Raw genomic sequence first — 15,511 nt, 5'->3', positions numbered from 1 at the left:
ATTAATCAATAGACATTAAATGAATACTAAGTTCCAGGAACCATGTTAAGTGCTGAAGTTGAAAAGTAAAGGGGCGGGGGAGAACAGAAGGAACTACCCCATAGAGAGGGGCATGTTGGAAAATTTAAAGAAGGTCCAAAATGACACAGGTGAGAAATGAAATATTCTAAGCTGAGCATTCTTAACTTGGGGTTCATGACTCCATATTCTAATCAGAGAGACAGAGTGGTGATGAAGGTGGAATCCCAAGGCCGATGGAATCTTGGAGGATCTAGGACATTTGAAGAGAGATCTCATGTACAATTAGATTCTCCAAATGCTCCTGGTTTTGGATAACATGCTGGTACCTGTAAATGGTGGAACACTGCAGGGTCTACTGGATTAGATCTTTAACTGCTTAAGATTTTGACCAAACTATCTATACCAGAAAAACAAATTGGATGAAAAGTACCTCTAGCTAGAGTGTGACATCTAATTAGTAAGCATTTATTAAGTATATTTAGTAAGCATTGTTAAGCATCACCAGGCACTGTAATTAGCTCCAGGGTTTCAAAGGCAAAAGACCCTCCCTTCAGAGAACTCACAATCTAAAGGAGAAAAAGAAGAAAGAAAGAAAGTAGAACAAAAAAGCCATATGTAGGAAAAACAGGAAATCACAAAGGTAAGGTATTAGATATGAGAAGGACTGGGAAAGGTTTCTGAAAGAAGGTAGAATTTTAGCTGGGACTTGAAGAAAACCAGAGAAGCCAGTAAGCAAAGTTGAAGAAAATTCCAGGCATGGGAGACAGCTAAAGAAAATGCCTGGAGCCAAGAGATGCAGTATCTTGTTTGTGGGATAGTAAGGAGACTAGCCTTACTGGAATGAAAAGCACATGGTAGGCGGGGGAGGTTGGGGGGTTGGAAGGTGTGAGAAGACTAGAAAAGTGGGGGATGGGCTAGGTTAATGAAGAGCTATGAACATCAGATTTTTCTATTTGATCCTAGAAGTGATAGGGAACCTCTAGTATGTATTGATTATGGGAATGATATGATTAATTATTAAGTGAAGAGTATGCAGAGTTCACCCATTAATGTGTGCATGTAACTGTTATTTTAAAAAATGAAACAGCCAATTTTATTCAAATTCACAATATTTCAGGGTCTTTCTAGAACTAAAAATTTTGCATAACATGTTTATTTAAGTGAGAATTTTTCAATGTGTTCCTCTTCTAAAGTATTTTAATAGAAACTAGAGTCGTGTCTCCTGCCTATAACTCTTTAACAGACCATCCTACCACACCCCTTTGTGTCTCAGGCAGTGAGAGAGAAATGAGTTATTTACTGCAAAGCTAGACAGCTTATGTTTGTGGGGTTAATCAGTAACCAAGGACTCTCTTAAGGTCAAGGCCTTTTGGTTTAAATATAAAGAGACTATTTCTTCCTCCCCTTCCATACTTGTCCCCACCTCCACTCTTCCAGATCCTCCTTTTAGAGGTCTTGTTTTGTGCTCAGTATTATGCTAAGAAAGACAAGGGTCTAGGGAGTTCGAGTCCCTTTTCTTCCCTCAGTGGCTTATTAGGTTGGAGGAAAGGAGACTAATAATTGGAATGTCTGAAGAATGGTGCAAGCACCAGACAGCATTCACCTTATGCCATCCCCCAGCAATACATGAATTATGGACTCAGATGCTTAAAGATCATTGAGGGCTCTAAAAGCTACCAAAGGTTTCATAAGATCATAGATTTAGAGTTCCAAAAAATGATCTTGGAATTCATGCAATCCATCTCCTCATTGTACAGATGAAGAAGGAACCCTAACATACTCCCCTCCCCAAACACCCCCTTGCTGAGGATATTCTTGGCTGAATGCAGTAGTTACTAACCCCTTGAGATGATGAGCCGAATCCCAAGGGTCAAAGGGCCTGGTCTATGTTTTGAATGGATATGTCCAGTGTGGAGTGGATAGGAAAAGGGATCAGAGCCTGCTGGAGAGGGGTAAGGTGGAAAAGCTGTCTCCAGCCTGGACCTCCATGTAACTTCAAAACCTCTTATCTGAATCCCCTAGATTGCAGACTTTGGCCTCTCCAACCTCTACCACAAGGACAAGCTCCTGCAGACCTTCTGTGGGAGCCCCCTCTATGCTTCACCAGAGATTGTCAATGGGAAGCCCTACATGGGTCCAGAGGTGAGTAACTCCCAAAGCCTTTGGCCTCCTTTAGGATTCCATTGCCTTCCTGGAGTCTTGGTCTGGTTTGGTGACACCCAGAGAGAAACATGAGTCCTTAGCCTGCTTCAGAAGTAGAGATGACACTCATGGGGTATTAGAATTGGGGACAGATACTAAGCTGGAGTAAGGGCTCCATCCACCTCAAATCTGCTTTGTGACCTTACAGAGGCAAGGGAAGGAAGGGTGCCTACTAGTGGCCCTAAAAATAAAACCAGTATGCCCAAAGGTATTTCTTTTCCTTAGATCTATGGTTGGCATAGGGATGGGAAGGTTGATTGAGTATTCCCTGTCAACAATGACTCTCTCTCACTGTCAGGTGGATAGCTGGTCTTTGGGTGTTCTGCTCTACATTCTGGTACATGGCATGATGCCTTTTGATGGACAAGATTATAAGAGCCTTGTGAAACAGATCAGCAATGGGGAATATCGGGAACCCTCCAAGCCTTCTGGTGAGTAGCATGAGAGCCACAGCTGTGCTGGATTTTCTTAGTAAAGCACCTTCCTCTCTCTGACTCCCTTAGTAAAAAAGAGAGAAGGGTGGAGGAGTAACTCACAATGACTGTAAATGGAGAGGTTTCAGATATCAGTCTCCATTTCAGATATCATCTTATCTCTCACTCCCTTCAAAAGACCTGTCAATATTTCAGAAAATGGAAATATCTCAAAGGAAAATGGGATTATAGGTCACTCTCCTTCCTTGGTCCAATGCTTTCCCATATTTGGTTGGGAAAGTTCTTTCCAATAGCTTGCTTGATTCTTCCTATTCATTTTTTTTTGAGTTTGGTAGTATTCTATTTTTTCCCTCCAGTTACACATTAAGAAGATTTTTAGCATTCCTTTTTCCAAGATTTCTCTCCCTCTCTCCCCCTTCCCTCTTTTTTAAAATGGTAGGCAATTGGGATATAGGTTATACATGTTCTATCATGTAGAACACATTTCCATATTAGTCACAGTTGGGTGTAGCAGAAAAAATACATCAGAAGAAAAAACCCACAAGAAAGAATAAAGTGAAAAATTATGCTTTGATCTGCATTCAGAGACTATCAATTCTTTATCTGGATGTGGACAGCATTTCCCTTTGATAGTCCTTTGTACTTGTCTTGGTTCATTGTGTGGCTGAGAAGAACTGAATCATTCCTATTTGATCATCACATAATGTTGTTGATACTGTGTACAATCTTTTCCTGATTCTGCTCTTTCACTTTGCTTCAGTTTCTGCAAGTCTTTCCAGGTTTTTCTGAAATCTACCTGTTCATCATTTCTTACTGCCTAATAGTATTCTACTTCCTATTTATGATTTTAAAAATTGAGGCCCCCTTCAGTTGGAAGGAGGGAGAGTCCAAAGAAGGCCTACTGCCTTCTTCCTCCTGAGGAATTATTTTGTATTTCATAATATGTGCATGTACCTCTTTCCTGGAAAAAGAATTATGTCAGCAACAAGACCTAATGGCCACTTTTTTGTACAAAGTGCTGCCCCAGCCACTAAGGGGGCAGAAGGTCAGGAAAGGGGTATCATAGATAACAAAAGTCCTTGAGAACCTGAGTGTAATATGGACACACATAGGAAACAGGACACTAACAAATCAACAGTGATTAGGGGCTAAAATAGCAGTCCACACTGGAGCACTTACATGCTGAGTGGTTCAGGTGTGGAATGAAGAACTCAAGCCAAGGAAGTTACCTTCAGAAGGTGAAGTTTGAAGAACACCTGACCTGGCAGGAAAGGAGTGAAGTGAAGAATGTCAGAGACTGAGAAAGAGAGGATGGACAAGTTCATTCAGTTGATGAGCATTTATTATGTGCTTATTGTTTGCTAGGCTCTGGAGGTGGTTTCTTCTCTCAAGGTGCTTACATTCTAATAGGGGAGATAATAAGTACCCAAGAGCAGGTTAGAATTTTTTTTAAGGCAATCAGACTTACCCAGAGTCAGCAGGTTAGAATTTTTTTTTTAAAGCAATCAGACTTGCCCAGAGTCTTCACACAGCTAGCAAATATACAAGGCTGGATTTGTACTCACTTCCTCCTGACTCCAGGATCTGTGTTCTATCTGCTGCACCACCTACCCCAAACAGGATTAATATTCATCGGGGTGGGGTGAGAAGAGATAGGGGAGAGGCCACCATCAAGGGACATCAGATACCTTTTCTTGGAATGCTCTGTTGATTCCATCACTTTCTTTTTCTACTTTCCAGATGCTTGTGGACTGATCCGATGGCTACTAATGGTAAACCCCACCCGCAGGGCCACCTTGGAGGATGTGGCCAGCCATTGGTGGGTCAACTGGGGCTATGCTTTGCCAATTGGGGAGCAGGAGGCATTTCAAGAAAGTGGAACTCCAGGGGGAGACTGCCCCCGGGCCACAGTAGCAGATTGGCTCCGCCGCTCCTCCCGGCCCCTTCTAGAAAATGGTGCCAAGGTGTGTAGTTTCTTCAAGCAGCATACAACAGTGGAACTGGGCTAGAGCGCCAGCATTCACTTAAGAAATCTCGCAAGGAGAATGACATGGCTCAGTCTCTCCAAGGGAATGTGCCCGCAGAGGCCTCCCCTAGCCCAGGCAAAGGCATTCTCAAGCTGCCCAAGGGGATTCTCAAGAAGAAGGTGGTATCTCCCCTAGAGGGACAGAGGGAGAACTCAGGGGAGCCAACACCAGAGCCACCGTGGCCCCCATCAATCTCAACCACACTGCCCTGGCACTACCCAAGAAGGGGATTCTTAAGAAACCTCGGCAGAGGGAATCAGGGTATTATTCTTCCCCTGAACCAAGTGATTCAGGGGACCTTTTGGATGCAGGTGATGTGTTTGTGAACAACTACCCCACTGTCAGGGAGCCTTCACGACCCCCACAGCTACCCCTCCATCGCAAGGGCATCCTCAAATATAATGGCAAGTTCTCAGGGGCTTCTCAGGAACTAGCTGTCTTTGGTTCTCTGGATGAGCTAGCCCCAGTCCTCTCTTCTACTCGGGCTGCCCGCCCCTCAGGAGCCGTGAGCGAGGACAGCATCCTGTCCACAGAGTCCTTTGACCAGCTTGACCTACCAGATCGTTTACCTAACCCGAAGCTGACTCTGCGTGGTTGTGTATCTGTGGATGACCTAATAGGCTTAGAGGAGTCAGCACCCCAGGGCTCTGGCTCAAGGCTTAGGCGATGGAGGCAGGATCCCCTTGCTGACAGTTGTTTCTCCCTGTCAGACTGTCAAGAGGTTACTGAGATATATAGGCAAGCATTGGCCGTTGGTATGAAACTCAGTTGAGGGTGGGAAAGCAGTGAATTTACCCCATCCCTTGTGTCTATTAAAGAAAGTTCAAACATTTTGCCATACCTCCACCTCAGAAGGGACTGCCTTGTAGACTGAGGTCATCGTCCATCACAGAAGCTGAAGGGACTTGGGCTTATGCCCTCCTAAGGAGGGGAAGGGAAGAAAGTGAGGTGAGGGTTAGAGATCTCCCCTTTAAACTATACGTCTTAGACACCACCAATAGGAAGGGGATGGGAAGACAGGTGGCCAAAAACGTCTGAATGGATAATCTACAAGTGGCCAACTCTTTCTGATATGCCAAGTGAGGACTGACTATACAACTGAATCCACCTCCACTAGGAGACCCTATCATTCCAGTGTGAGGAGAGGTATTGAGTAGGCTTGGAAGAAATCCAAAGTCAAGTCTTCAGAAGAAATGAATTCAAGCTTGAACTTCAAAATTGAAATAAGGCACCCATTGTTGTGCCTCTGTGACTTTTACAGTGTCATGGCCTTGGTGTCTCTGGTACTTTCCTGGGCACAGGGGAGGTTCCTCCATAGTTCCTGAGGAGAGCTTCACATCTCTTCCCCCTTTCCCAAGCTGCCTAAGCATGAGCCCTGTTCTTAGTCACACACATACACACCCTACTTCCCCACCCATTAAAAGAAAAAAATATCCTCATAAAAATGTATATTTTGTTATAAGCAAAGTAAATTCCTTAACTGACCATGTGCAGAAATGAATATCTCATTTCCTATTTTGAGTCCATCACCCACCTAGAGATGTGTGGAAAGTTTTAATATTGGTGCCCTGATCTTTAGGTCTTTCAAAGTTTACTTTATAATGTTATTATATAAATTGTTCTCATGGTTCTTCTCACTTTGCTCTGCATCAATCTATATATATCTTCCTGTTTTTTTTTTTTATGAAACCACCCCTCTCACTTCTTATAGGACAACAATAATCCATTGCTTTAATGCACCTTGTTCAGCCATTCCCCATATTGTTTTCTCCCCTTTAGTTTCTAGTAAAATTCTTTTAAAAAGTAACCACTGTTAAAAAACTATTTTTGTGTATATCATTCCCCCTTTTCAGAAGCAACCAGGGAGATAAATTGATTTGCCCAGTTAATAAGTGGCAAACAGGTTTTCTGATTCCAAAAGCAGAACTCTTTATATTATACCACACGTTCAATATTTAACCTATGACTCCCTTCATTTTAGGAATTCCTCAAATTCTCCATACTTGTCCATCAACTAGCCTTAGCTACTTTCTCCCTGGTCAGCATGCCTTCCTACTTGACTGATTCTTATCTTTTCTCCTTTAGAATGGAATTGTTCACCGGGATCTCAAGCTGGAGAATATCCTCCTAGACGCTAATGACAACATCAAGGTGAGCCCTGTTCTCATTTCTGAAGCCTTCCTACTCTAAATCTGCTGTGCCTTTAATGCAAGTAATTGGGGATAACAAAACTCTCAACACACTCACAGAGTTCAAGGCATTTTGGTCTTTGCTCACTGCCTGGGACTTTATCCTTTCTGTCTGATGAGTATGATGGAGGCCTGCATTCTGTACCATTTCCCAGAAATCATCCAGAGCATCTTGATTACCCTTAGTTTCTTGCTATCTTGCTTCTGCTAACTTGATTCCCAAACAATGATAAGCAGCTCATTTGAAGCTGGAGGGATTTTTTTTTTTTTTTTTTTTTTTTTTTTGCTGTTGTAAATCCTCATCTGGGTGTCTGCTGACTCAGGAGGCTAGGAAAACATAAGTAACAGTACCGAGAAATAGAGACAATTCTAGAAACTAAGTTACTAGAGTTCAAATCTCATCTCTGACATTTACTACCTATATGACTTTGGGCAAATTACTTCCCTGGACCTCAGTATCTTGTCTATAAAAAAGTGAATTGAGGGGCGGCTAGGTGGCAGAAGTGGCCAAGTGGATAGAGCACCCACCCTGGAGTCAGTAGTACCTGAATTCAAATCAGACCTCAGACACTTAATTACCTCTCTGTGTGGCCTTGGGCAAGCCACTTAACCTCGTTTGCCTTGCAAAAAACAAAACAAAAAAAAAAGGAATTGAACTAGAAGATGCCTGAGGACCCTTCCAGCTATAATCTTAGAGTATAGCCCTGTTATCTCAGATTTAGTTAAATATCTTTTAAAATTTTTTTTTGTTAAAAGTTTTTTGTAATTAACAAACATTTACTTTTCCTTCCTTCCAAATTCAAAATAAAAAGAAGAGCAAAACAAAACAAAATACATTCTGCCATTGGTCAGATCAATCAATGTATATCTCATTTTGCATCTGATCTCTCTAAGTCAGGAGGTGAGTTTAGATAAGTGTCTTTGAACTCAGGTCTTTTAGCCAGACCAGAAGGCATCTTGTAACCATGATTTTGGGAACCATCCAAGGGGAAGAGATGTTTGACCCAATCCCAAATATGAGATGGGTTTTCCAAGGGTAACTCTGGTTCCTTGCCCTCAGGTGTCCTTTCCCTATGGGATTTCTAGAGCAGGTGGGGCTTTCTTTGCAGTTGTTCAGAGACAACTGGCACCAGTAAAATCATTTTCTGGAAAAGGCTTGAACCTTTCCATCTGTGCTTAACGACCTGGCTACCTTGATAAGGGACCAATTAAGCCATAAACCTTTTAGTCAGAGTTTCATAAACAAGCACTAACTGAAACTAACCTAGAGGTGATCTGGATGGGTCCTCTACCAGAGTCTAAGATGCCAACTGGGGATGGACATGAAGGTGGTCTCAAGTTTACTACCCTAGTCTGGACTGTCTTGGGGAGTCCTTAGACCCCAGCTAGTACTGAGTGGCAAGATAGTTTGAACTTAGAATATTATATTTAGGCAGTAAGACATGAGCTCCAGACTCATCTCAGATACTCACTAGATGGGAGATCCAAGGCAAGTCACAACTCTAATTTGCAGAATGGGGGATAGAGATTGCTATGATGATCAGATGAATGAATGTAAACAGCTCAACATATATGTAAATTGTTGCCCCTACTACTATTCCTGGGGGTCTTGCCTTTTAGAGACTCCCACTCCAATTCTTGTTAGTTCAGAGGGTTCAGATTGTTTGCAGGCCAGGTGTCTCCTGCCTATAACTCTTTAACAGACCATCCTACCACACCCCTTTGTGGCTCAGGCAGTGAGAGAGAAATGAGTTATTTACTGCAAAGCTAGACAGCTTATGTTTGTGGGGTTAATCAGTAACCAAGGACTCTCTTAAGGTCAAGGCCTTTTGGTTTAAATATAAAGAGACTATTTCTTCCTCCCCTTCCATACTTGTCCCCACCTCCACTCTTCCAGATCCTCCTTTTAGAGGTCTTGTTTTGTGCTCAGTATTATGCTAAGAAAGACAAGGGTCTAGGGAATTCGAGTCCCTTTTCTTCCCTCAGTGGCTTATTAGGTTGGAGGAAAGGAGACTAATAATTGGAATGTCTGAAGAATGGTGCAAGCACCAAACAGCATTCACCTTATGCCATCCCCCAGCAATACATGAATTATGGACTCAGATGCTTAAAGATCATTGAGGGCTCTAAAAGCTACCAAAGGTTTCATAAGATCATAGATTTAGAGTTCCAAAAAATGATCTTGGAATTCATGCAATCCATCTCCTCATTGTACAGATGAAGAAGGAACCCTAACATACTCCCCTCCCCAAACACCCCCTTGCTGAGGATATTCTTGGCTGAATGCAGTAGTTACTAACCCCTTGAGATGATGAGCCGAATCCCAAGGGTCAAAGGGCCTGGTCTATGTTTTGAATGGATATGTCCAGTGTGGAGTGGATAGGAAAAGGGATCAGAGCCTGCTGGAGAGGGGTAAGGTGGAAAAGCTGTCTCCAGCCTGGACCTCCATGTAACTTCAAAACCTCTTGTCTGAATCCCCTAGATTGCAGACTTTGGCCTCTCCAACCTCTACCACAAGGACAAGCTCCTGCAGACCTTCTGTGGGAGCCCCCTCTATGCTTCACCAGAGATTGTCAATGGGAAGCCCTACATGGGTCCAGAGGTGAGTAACTCCCAAAGCCTTTGGCCTCCTTTAGGATTCCATTGCCTTCCTGGAGTCTTGGTCTGGTTTGGTGACACCCAGAGAGAAACATGAGTCCTTAGCCTGCTTCAGAAGTAGAGATGACACTCATGGGGTATTAGAATTGGGGACAGATACTAAGCTGGAGTAAGGGCTCCATCCACCTCAAATCTGCTTTGTGACCTTACAGAGGCAAGGGAAGGAAGGGTGCCTACTAGTGGCCCTAAAAATAAAACCAGTATGCCCAAAGGTATTTCTTTTCCTTAGATCTATGGTTGGCATAGGGATGGGAAGGTTGATTGAGTATTCCCTGTCAACAATGACTCTCTCTCACTGTCAGGTGGATAGCTGGTCTTTGGGTGTTCTGCTCTACATTCTGGTACATGGCATGATGCCTTTTGATGGACAAGATTATAAGAGCCTTGTGAAACAGATCAGCAATGGGGAATATCGGGAACCCTCCAAGCCTTCTGGTGAGTAGCATGAGAGCCACAGCTGTGCTGGATTTTCTTAGTAAAGCACCTTCCTCTCTCTGACTCCCTTAGTAAAAAAGAGAGAAGGGTGGAGGAATAACTCACAATGACTGTAAATGGAGAGGTTTCAGATATCAGTCTCCATTTCAGATATCATCTTATCTCTCACTCCCTTCAAAAGACCTGTCAATATTTCAGAAAATGGAAATATCTCAAAGGAAAATGGGATTATAGGTCACTCTCCTTCCTTGGTCCAATGCTTTCCCATATTTGGTTGGGAAAGTTCTTTCCAATAGCTTGCTTGATTCTTCCTATTCATTTTTTTTTGAGTTTGGTAGTATTCTATTTTTTCCCTCCAGTTACACATTAAGAAGATTTTTAGCATTCCTTTTTCCAAGATTTCTCTCCCTCTCTCCCCCTTCCCTCTTTTTTAAAATGGTAGGCAATTGGGATATAGGTTATACATGTTCTATCATGTAGAACACATTTCCATATTAGTCACAGTTGGGTGTAGCAGAAAAAATACATCAGAAGAAAAAACCCACAAGAAAGAATAAAGTGAAAAATTATGCTTTGATCTACATTCAGAGACTATCAATTCTTTATCTGGATGTGGACAGCATTTCCCTTTGATAGTCCTTTGTACTTGTCTTGGTTCATTGTGTGGCTGAGAAGAACTGAATCATTCCTATTTGATCATCACATAATGTTGTTGATACTGTGTACAATCTTTTCCTGATTCTGCTCTTTCACTTTGCTTCAGTTTCTGCAAGTCTTTCCAGGTTTTTCTGAAATCTACCTGTTCATCATTTCTTACTGCCTAATAGTATTCTACTTCCTATTTATGATTTTAAAAATTGAAGCCCCCTTCAGTTGGAAGGAGGGAGAGTCCAAAGAAGGCCTACTGCCTTCTTCCTCCTGAGGAATTATTTTGTATTTCATAATATGTGCATGTACCTCTTTCCTGGAAAAAGAATTATGTCAGCAACAAGACCTAATGGCCACTTTTTTGTACAAAGTGCTGCCCCAGCCACTAAGGGGGCAGAAGGTCAGGAAAGGGGTATCATAGATAACAAAAGTCCTTGAGAACCTGAGTGTAATATGGACACACATAGGAAACAGGACACTAACAAATCAACAGTGATTAGGGGCTAAAATAGCAGTCCACACTGGAGCACTTACATGCTGAGTGGTTCAGGTGTGGAATGAAGAACTCAAGCCAAGGAAGTTACCTTCAGAAGGTGAAGTTTGAAGAACACCTGACCTGGCAGGAAAGGAGTGAAGTGAAGAATGTCAGAGACTGAGAAAAGAGAGGATGGACAAGTTCATTCAGTTGATGAGCATTTATTATGTGCTTATTGTTTGCTAGGCTCTGGAGGTGGTTTCTTCTCTCAAGGTGCTTACATTCTAATAGGGGAGATAATAAGTACCCAAGAGCAGGTTAGAATTTTTTTTAAGGCAATCAGACTTACCCAGAGTCAGCAGGTTAGAATTTTTTTTTAAAGCAATCAGACTTGCCCAGAGTCTTCACACAGCTAGCAAATATACAAGGCTGGATTTGTACTCACTTCCTCCTGACTCCAGGATCTGTGTTCTATCTGCTGCACCACCTACCCCAAACAGGATTAATATTCATCGGGGTGGGGTGAGAAGAGATAGGGGAGAGGCCACCATCAAGGGACATCAGATACCTTTTCTTGGAATGCTCTGTTGATTCCATCACTTTCTTTTTCTACTTTCCAGATGCTTGTGGACTGATCCGATGGCTACTAATGGTAAACCCCACCCGCAGGGCCACCTTGGAGGATGTGGCCAGCCATTGGTGGGTCAACTGGGGCTATGCTTTGCCAATTGGGGAGCAGGAGGCATTTCAAGAAAGTGGAACTCCAGGGGGAGACTGCCCCCGGGCCACGGTGGCAGATTGGCTCCGCCGCTCCTCCCGGCCCCTTCTAGAAAATGGTGCCAAGGTGTGTAGTTTCTTCAAGCAGCATACAACAGGTGGAACTGGGCTAGAGCGCCAGCATTCACTTAAGAAATCTCGCAAGGAGAATGACATGGCTCAGTCTCTCCAGGGGAATGTGCCCGCAGAGGCCTCCCCTAGCCCAGGCAAAGGCATTCTCAAGCTGCCCAAGGGGATTCTCAAGAAGAAGGTGGTATCTCCCCTAGAGGGACAGAGGGAGAACTCAGGGGAGCCAACACCAGAGCCTACCGTGGCCCCCATCAATCCCAACCACACTGCCCTGGCACTACCCAAGAAGGGGATTCTTAAGAAACCTCGGCAGAGGGAATCAGGGTATTATTCTTCCCCTGAACCAAGTGATTCAGGGGACCTTTTGGATGCAGGTGATGTGTTTGTGAACAACTACCCCACTGTCAGGGAGCCTTCACGACCCCCACAGCTACCCCTCCATCGCAAGGGCATCCTCAAATATAATGGCAAGTTCTCAGGGGCTTCTCAGGAACTAGCTATCTTTGGTTCTCTGGATGAGCTAGCCCCAGTCCTCTCTTCTACTCGGGCTGCCCGCCCCTCAGGAGCCGTGAGCGAGGACAGCATCCTGTCCACAGAGTCCTTTGACCAGCTTGACCTACCAGATCGTTTACCTAACCCGAAGCTGACTCTGCGTGGTTGTGTATCTGTGGATGACCTAATAGGCTTAGAGGAGTCAGCACCCCAGGGCTCTGGCTCAAGGCTCAGGCGATGGAGGCAGGATCCCCTTGCTGACAGTTGTTTCTCCCTGTCAGACTGTCAAGAGGTTACTGAGATATATAGGCAAGCATTGGCCGTTGGTATGAAACTCAGTTGAGGGTGGGAAAGCAGTGAATTTACCCCATCCCTTGTGTCTATTAAAGAAAGTTCAAACATTTTGCCATACCTCCACCTCAGAAGGGACTGCCTTGTAGACTGAGGTCATCGTCCATCACAGAAGCTGAAGGGACTTGGGCTTATGCCCTCCTAAGGAGGGGAAGGGAAGAAAGTGAGGTGAGGGTTAGAGATCTCCCCTTTAAACTATACGTCTTAGACACCACCAATAGGAAGGGGATGGGAAGACAGGTGGCCAAAAACGTCTGAATGGATAATCTACAAGTGGCCAACTCTTTCTGATATGCCAAGTGAGGACTGACTATACAACTGAATCCACCTCCACTAGGAGACCCTATCATTCCAGTGTGAGGAGAGGTATTGAGTAGGCTTGGAAGAAATCCAAAGTCAAGTCTTCAGAAGAAATGAATTCAAGCTTGAACTTCAAAATTGAAATAAGGCACCCATTGTTGTGCCTCTGTGACTTTTACAGTGTCATGGCCTTGGTGTCTCTGGTACTTTCCTGGGCACAGGGGAGGTTCCTCCATAGTTCCTGAGGAGAGCTTCACATCTCTTCCCCCTTTCCCAAGCTGCCTAAGCATGAGCCCTGACCTTGTATCAGGCTTCTACCTCTGAATCACTGAGGGAAGCTGCTATAAATCCATGGACTTGAAAAGGACCCTTTGCTGCTGCACAAATAAAACAGTCATCTCAGTGGGGGCCCAGGCTCCATATTTTTGAACCTCAAATGAGAAAGGCTACCAATCCTCATTCTTTCCACAATTCCCCACCCCAGACAATGTCTGGTCTTTCTCTAATGGGTTGTTGGATGGCTCACTGTCCTGGGACCTTTTTGTCTTGAAAAAAAAGTTTTCTATTTATTTGTATTTCTTCAGTTATGTATTATTTTTTTAAAAAATAAATTTTGTTGTTTTCAATAATATGGATGGGTTGAATTCTCTAGAAATGATGTTTTGGGTTTTTTTTTTAAGTTGCTATAGTCAGGAGGAACAAAATAAAACCACAATACACTCACAAAAAATAGTAACAATCAAATTTCAGGAAGTGAAAGTGCTTGAGGAAACAGTGTGGCCCAGCCCCTCAGCCTACTGATTTATTTTAAATCAAGTTTCCCTGTTACTGTCATGAGTCCTGCCATGATTTTTCAGATCCTCAAGCATTCATCTCCACTGGCTTCACCACCTTGGTTGAGGGTGGCTCTTTGTCCTCAGCACAGTCCTTGACTTGGTTTGGGATTGGTCAACTTGCTCATGATCCTGGCTCAGGGGGATTTGGGGAAGGCCTGTGCACTCCTATCATCTCAAACTGACATATGACAGCCCTTTCCCCACTTCAGTCATTTGATTTATTGAATCAAATTGATCTCAGATTTTAGAATTGAATCAAGGATTACACTGGCAGGGAGACACTTACTTGCCAGTAGTGAAGATTAGCTGTTTTACTGAGCAAAGATTTAAAAACAGCATCACCCTCCCTTGGGCCTCAGGGATCCTGAAATCTGAGATACATAGCAGAGATGCTTTCAGAACAACGAGTGTTTAGTGTAGGTGAGAACCATGCATATAATAAGCGCCATGAGTTAATCACAGAGTAGAGGAATCCACCCTGACAGCCAGGGCCAATGTGTAGTCTTAATTAACCAATCACAGTAGGAGGAAGGAACTCAAATGTAGCTTTACTGTGTAAGTAAACCCAGGTGGAGTAAAAATGGGTCAAGGCAGTCATTTAGCCATATAGAGCTAAGTAATTAGTCTGTCAAAAGGTTTGTCTAAACCTTCCTGGCTCATTTTAATGAGGTTCTCTAAACTGACAAAGAAATAAGCTGATATCCAAGACAGAACAAATAAATATTGATTGCTAACACCAAAAATAACATCTGTTATCTGAAAACATAACCCATAGGCGGCTAGGTGGTGCAGTGGATAGAGCACCAGCCCTGGAGTCAGGAGTACCTGAGTTCAAATCTGGCTTCAGACAATAATTACCTAGCTGTGTGGCCTTGGGCAAGCCACTTAACCCCATTACCTTGCAAAAACCTAAAAAAAAACAACCAAACCCATAACCCATCCCTTTATAACCTTTCAAAAGAAAGATTCACCTGGTATCTTGACCCTAGGATTTTTCACAGAATTTGCGGATTTGAAGGGACATTAGCAGCCATTAACCTCAACCATAAGCAAAGTATTCCCTTCTATGGCACACCCAGCTATTGATCATCCAGTTCATCCAAGGATCTGAAGAAATAATGAATCTTTGTTTACTAACATTCCTGCAAAACTTCCAGTGTGTAATGAGGGATTAAATATGTTTGAAGGCTCTGCCTTCATTTGTTATGTTAGTGAGTTTTCCCTGTGATTCTCTGATGTTTGGTTAGGTTTGAGAAGGTTTTCCCAAATTTTAATGAATTAATCAATAGACATTAAATGAATACTAAGTTCCAGGAACCATGTTAAGTGCTGAAGAAGTTGAAAAGTAAAAGGGGGGGGGGGGAGAGAACAGAAGGAACTACCCCATAGAGAGGGGCATGTTGGAAAATTTAAAGAAGGTCCAAAATGACACAGGTGAGAAATGAAATATTCTAAGCTGAGCATTCTTAACTTGGGGTTCATGACTCCATATTCTAATCAGAGAGACAGAGTGGTGATGAAGGTGGAATCCCAAGGCCGATGGAATCTTGGAGGATCTAGGACATTTGAAGAGAGATCTCATGTACAATTAGATTCT

At 43.3% G+C, this 15,511-nt stretch overlaps 2 protein-coding genes across 2 annotated transcripts; both read left to right on the top strand.

Moving 5' to 3' along the window:
- Window positions 1-140: 140 nt before the first annotated feature.
- On the top strand, window positions 141-6,056 carry LOC141511931 (NUAK family SNF1-like kinase 2). The gene is given in 6 exon segments (XM_074220900.1): window positions 141-149; window positions 2,044-2,163; window positions 2,522-2,654; window positions 4,398-4,649; window positions 4,652-4,858; window positions 4,861-6,056. Coding segments are annotated over 6 exon segments (1,317 nt in total). The 3' UTR covers window positions 5,457-6,056.
- Window positions 6,057-6,196: 140 nt separating this feature from the next.
- On the top strand, window positions 6,197-14,499 carry LOC141513035 (NUAK family SNF1-like kinase 2). Its single transcript, XM_074222486.1, has 4 exons — window positions 6,197-6,835; window positions 9,356-9,475; window positions 9,834-9,966; window positions 11,710-14,499. The coding sequence occupies exons 2-4, from the start codon at window positions 9,464-9,466 to the stop codon at window positions 12,768-12,770; spliced, it is 1,206 nt and encodes a 401-aa protein (XP_074078587.1). The 5' UTR covers window positions 6,197-6,835; window positions 9,356-9,463; the 3' UTR covers window positions 12,771-14,499.
- The last annotated feature ends 1,012 nt before the right edge of the window (window positions 14,500-15,511 follow it).

The sequence above is a fragment of the Macrotis lagotis genome, chromosome 2, assembly GCF_037893015.1.
Source record: "Macrotis lagotis isolate mMagLag1 chromosome 2, bilby.v1.9.chrom.fasta, whole genome shotgun sequence".
Taxonomy (NCBI): domain Eukaryota; kingdom Metazoa; phylum Chordata; class Mammalia; order Peramelemorphia; family Peramelidae; genus Macrotis; species Macrotis lagotis.
This window is presented reverse-complemented; position numbering and strand designations above follow the sequence as displayed.

Coding starts and splice junctions, on each gene's coding strand:
- LOC141513035 (XM_074222486.1), top strand. Junction 9,967..11,709: donor GGAACCCTCCAAGCCTTCTG/GTGAGTAGCATG, acceptor TCTACTTTCCAG/ATGCTTGTGGACTGATCCGA.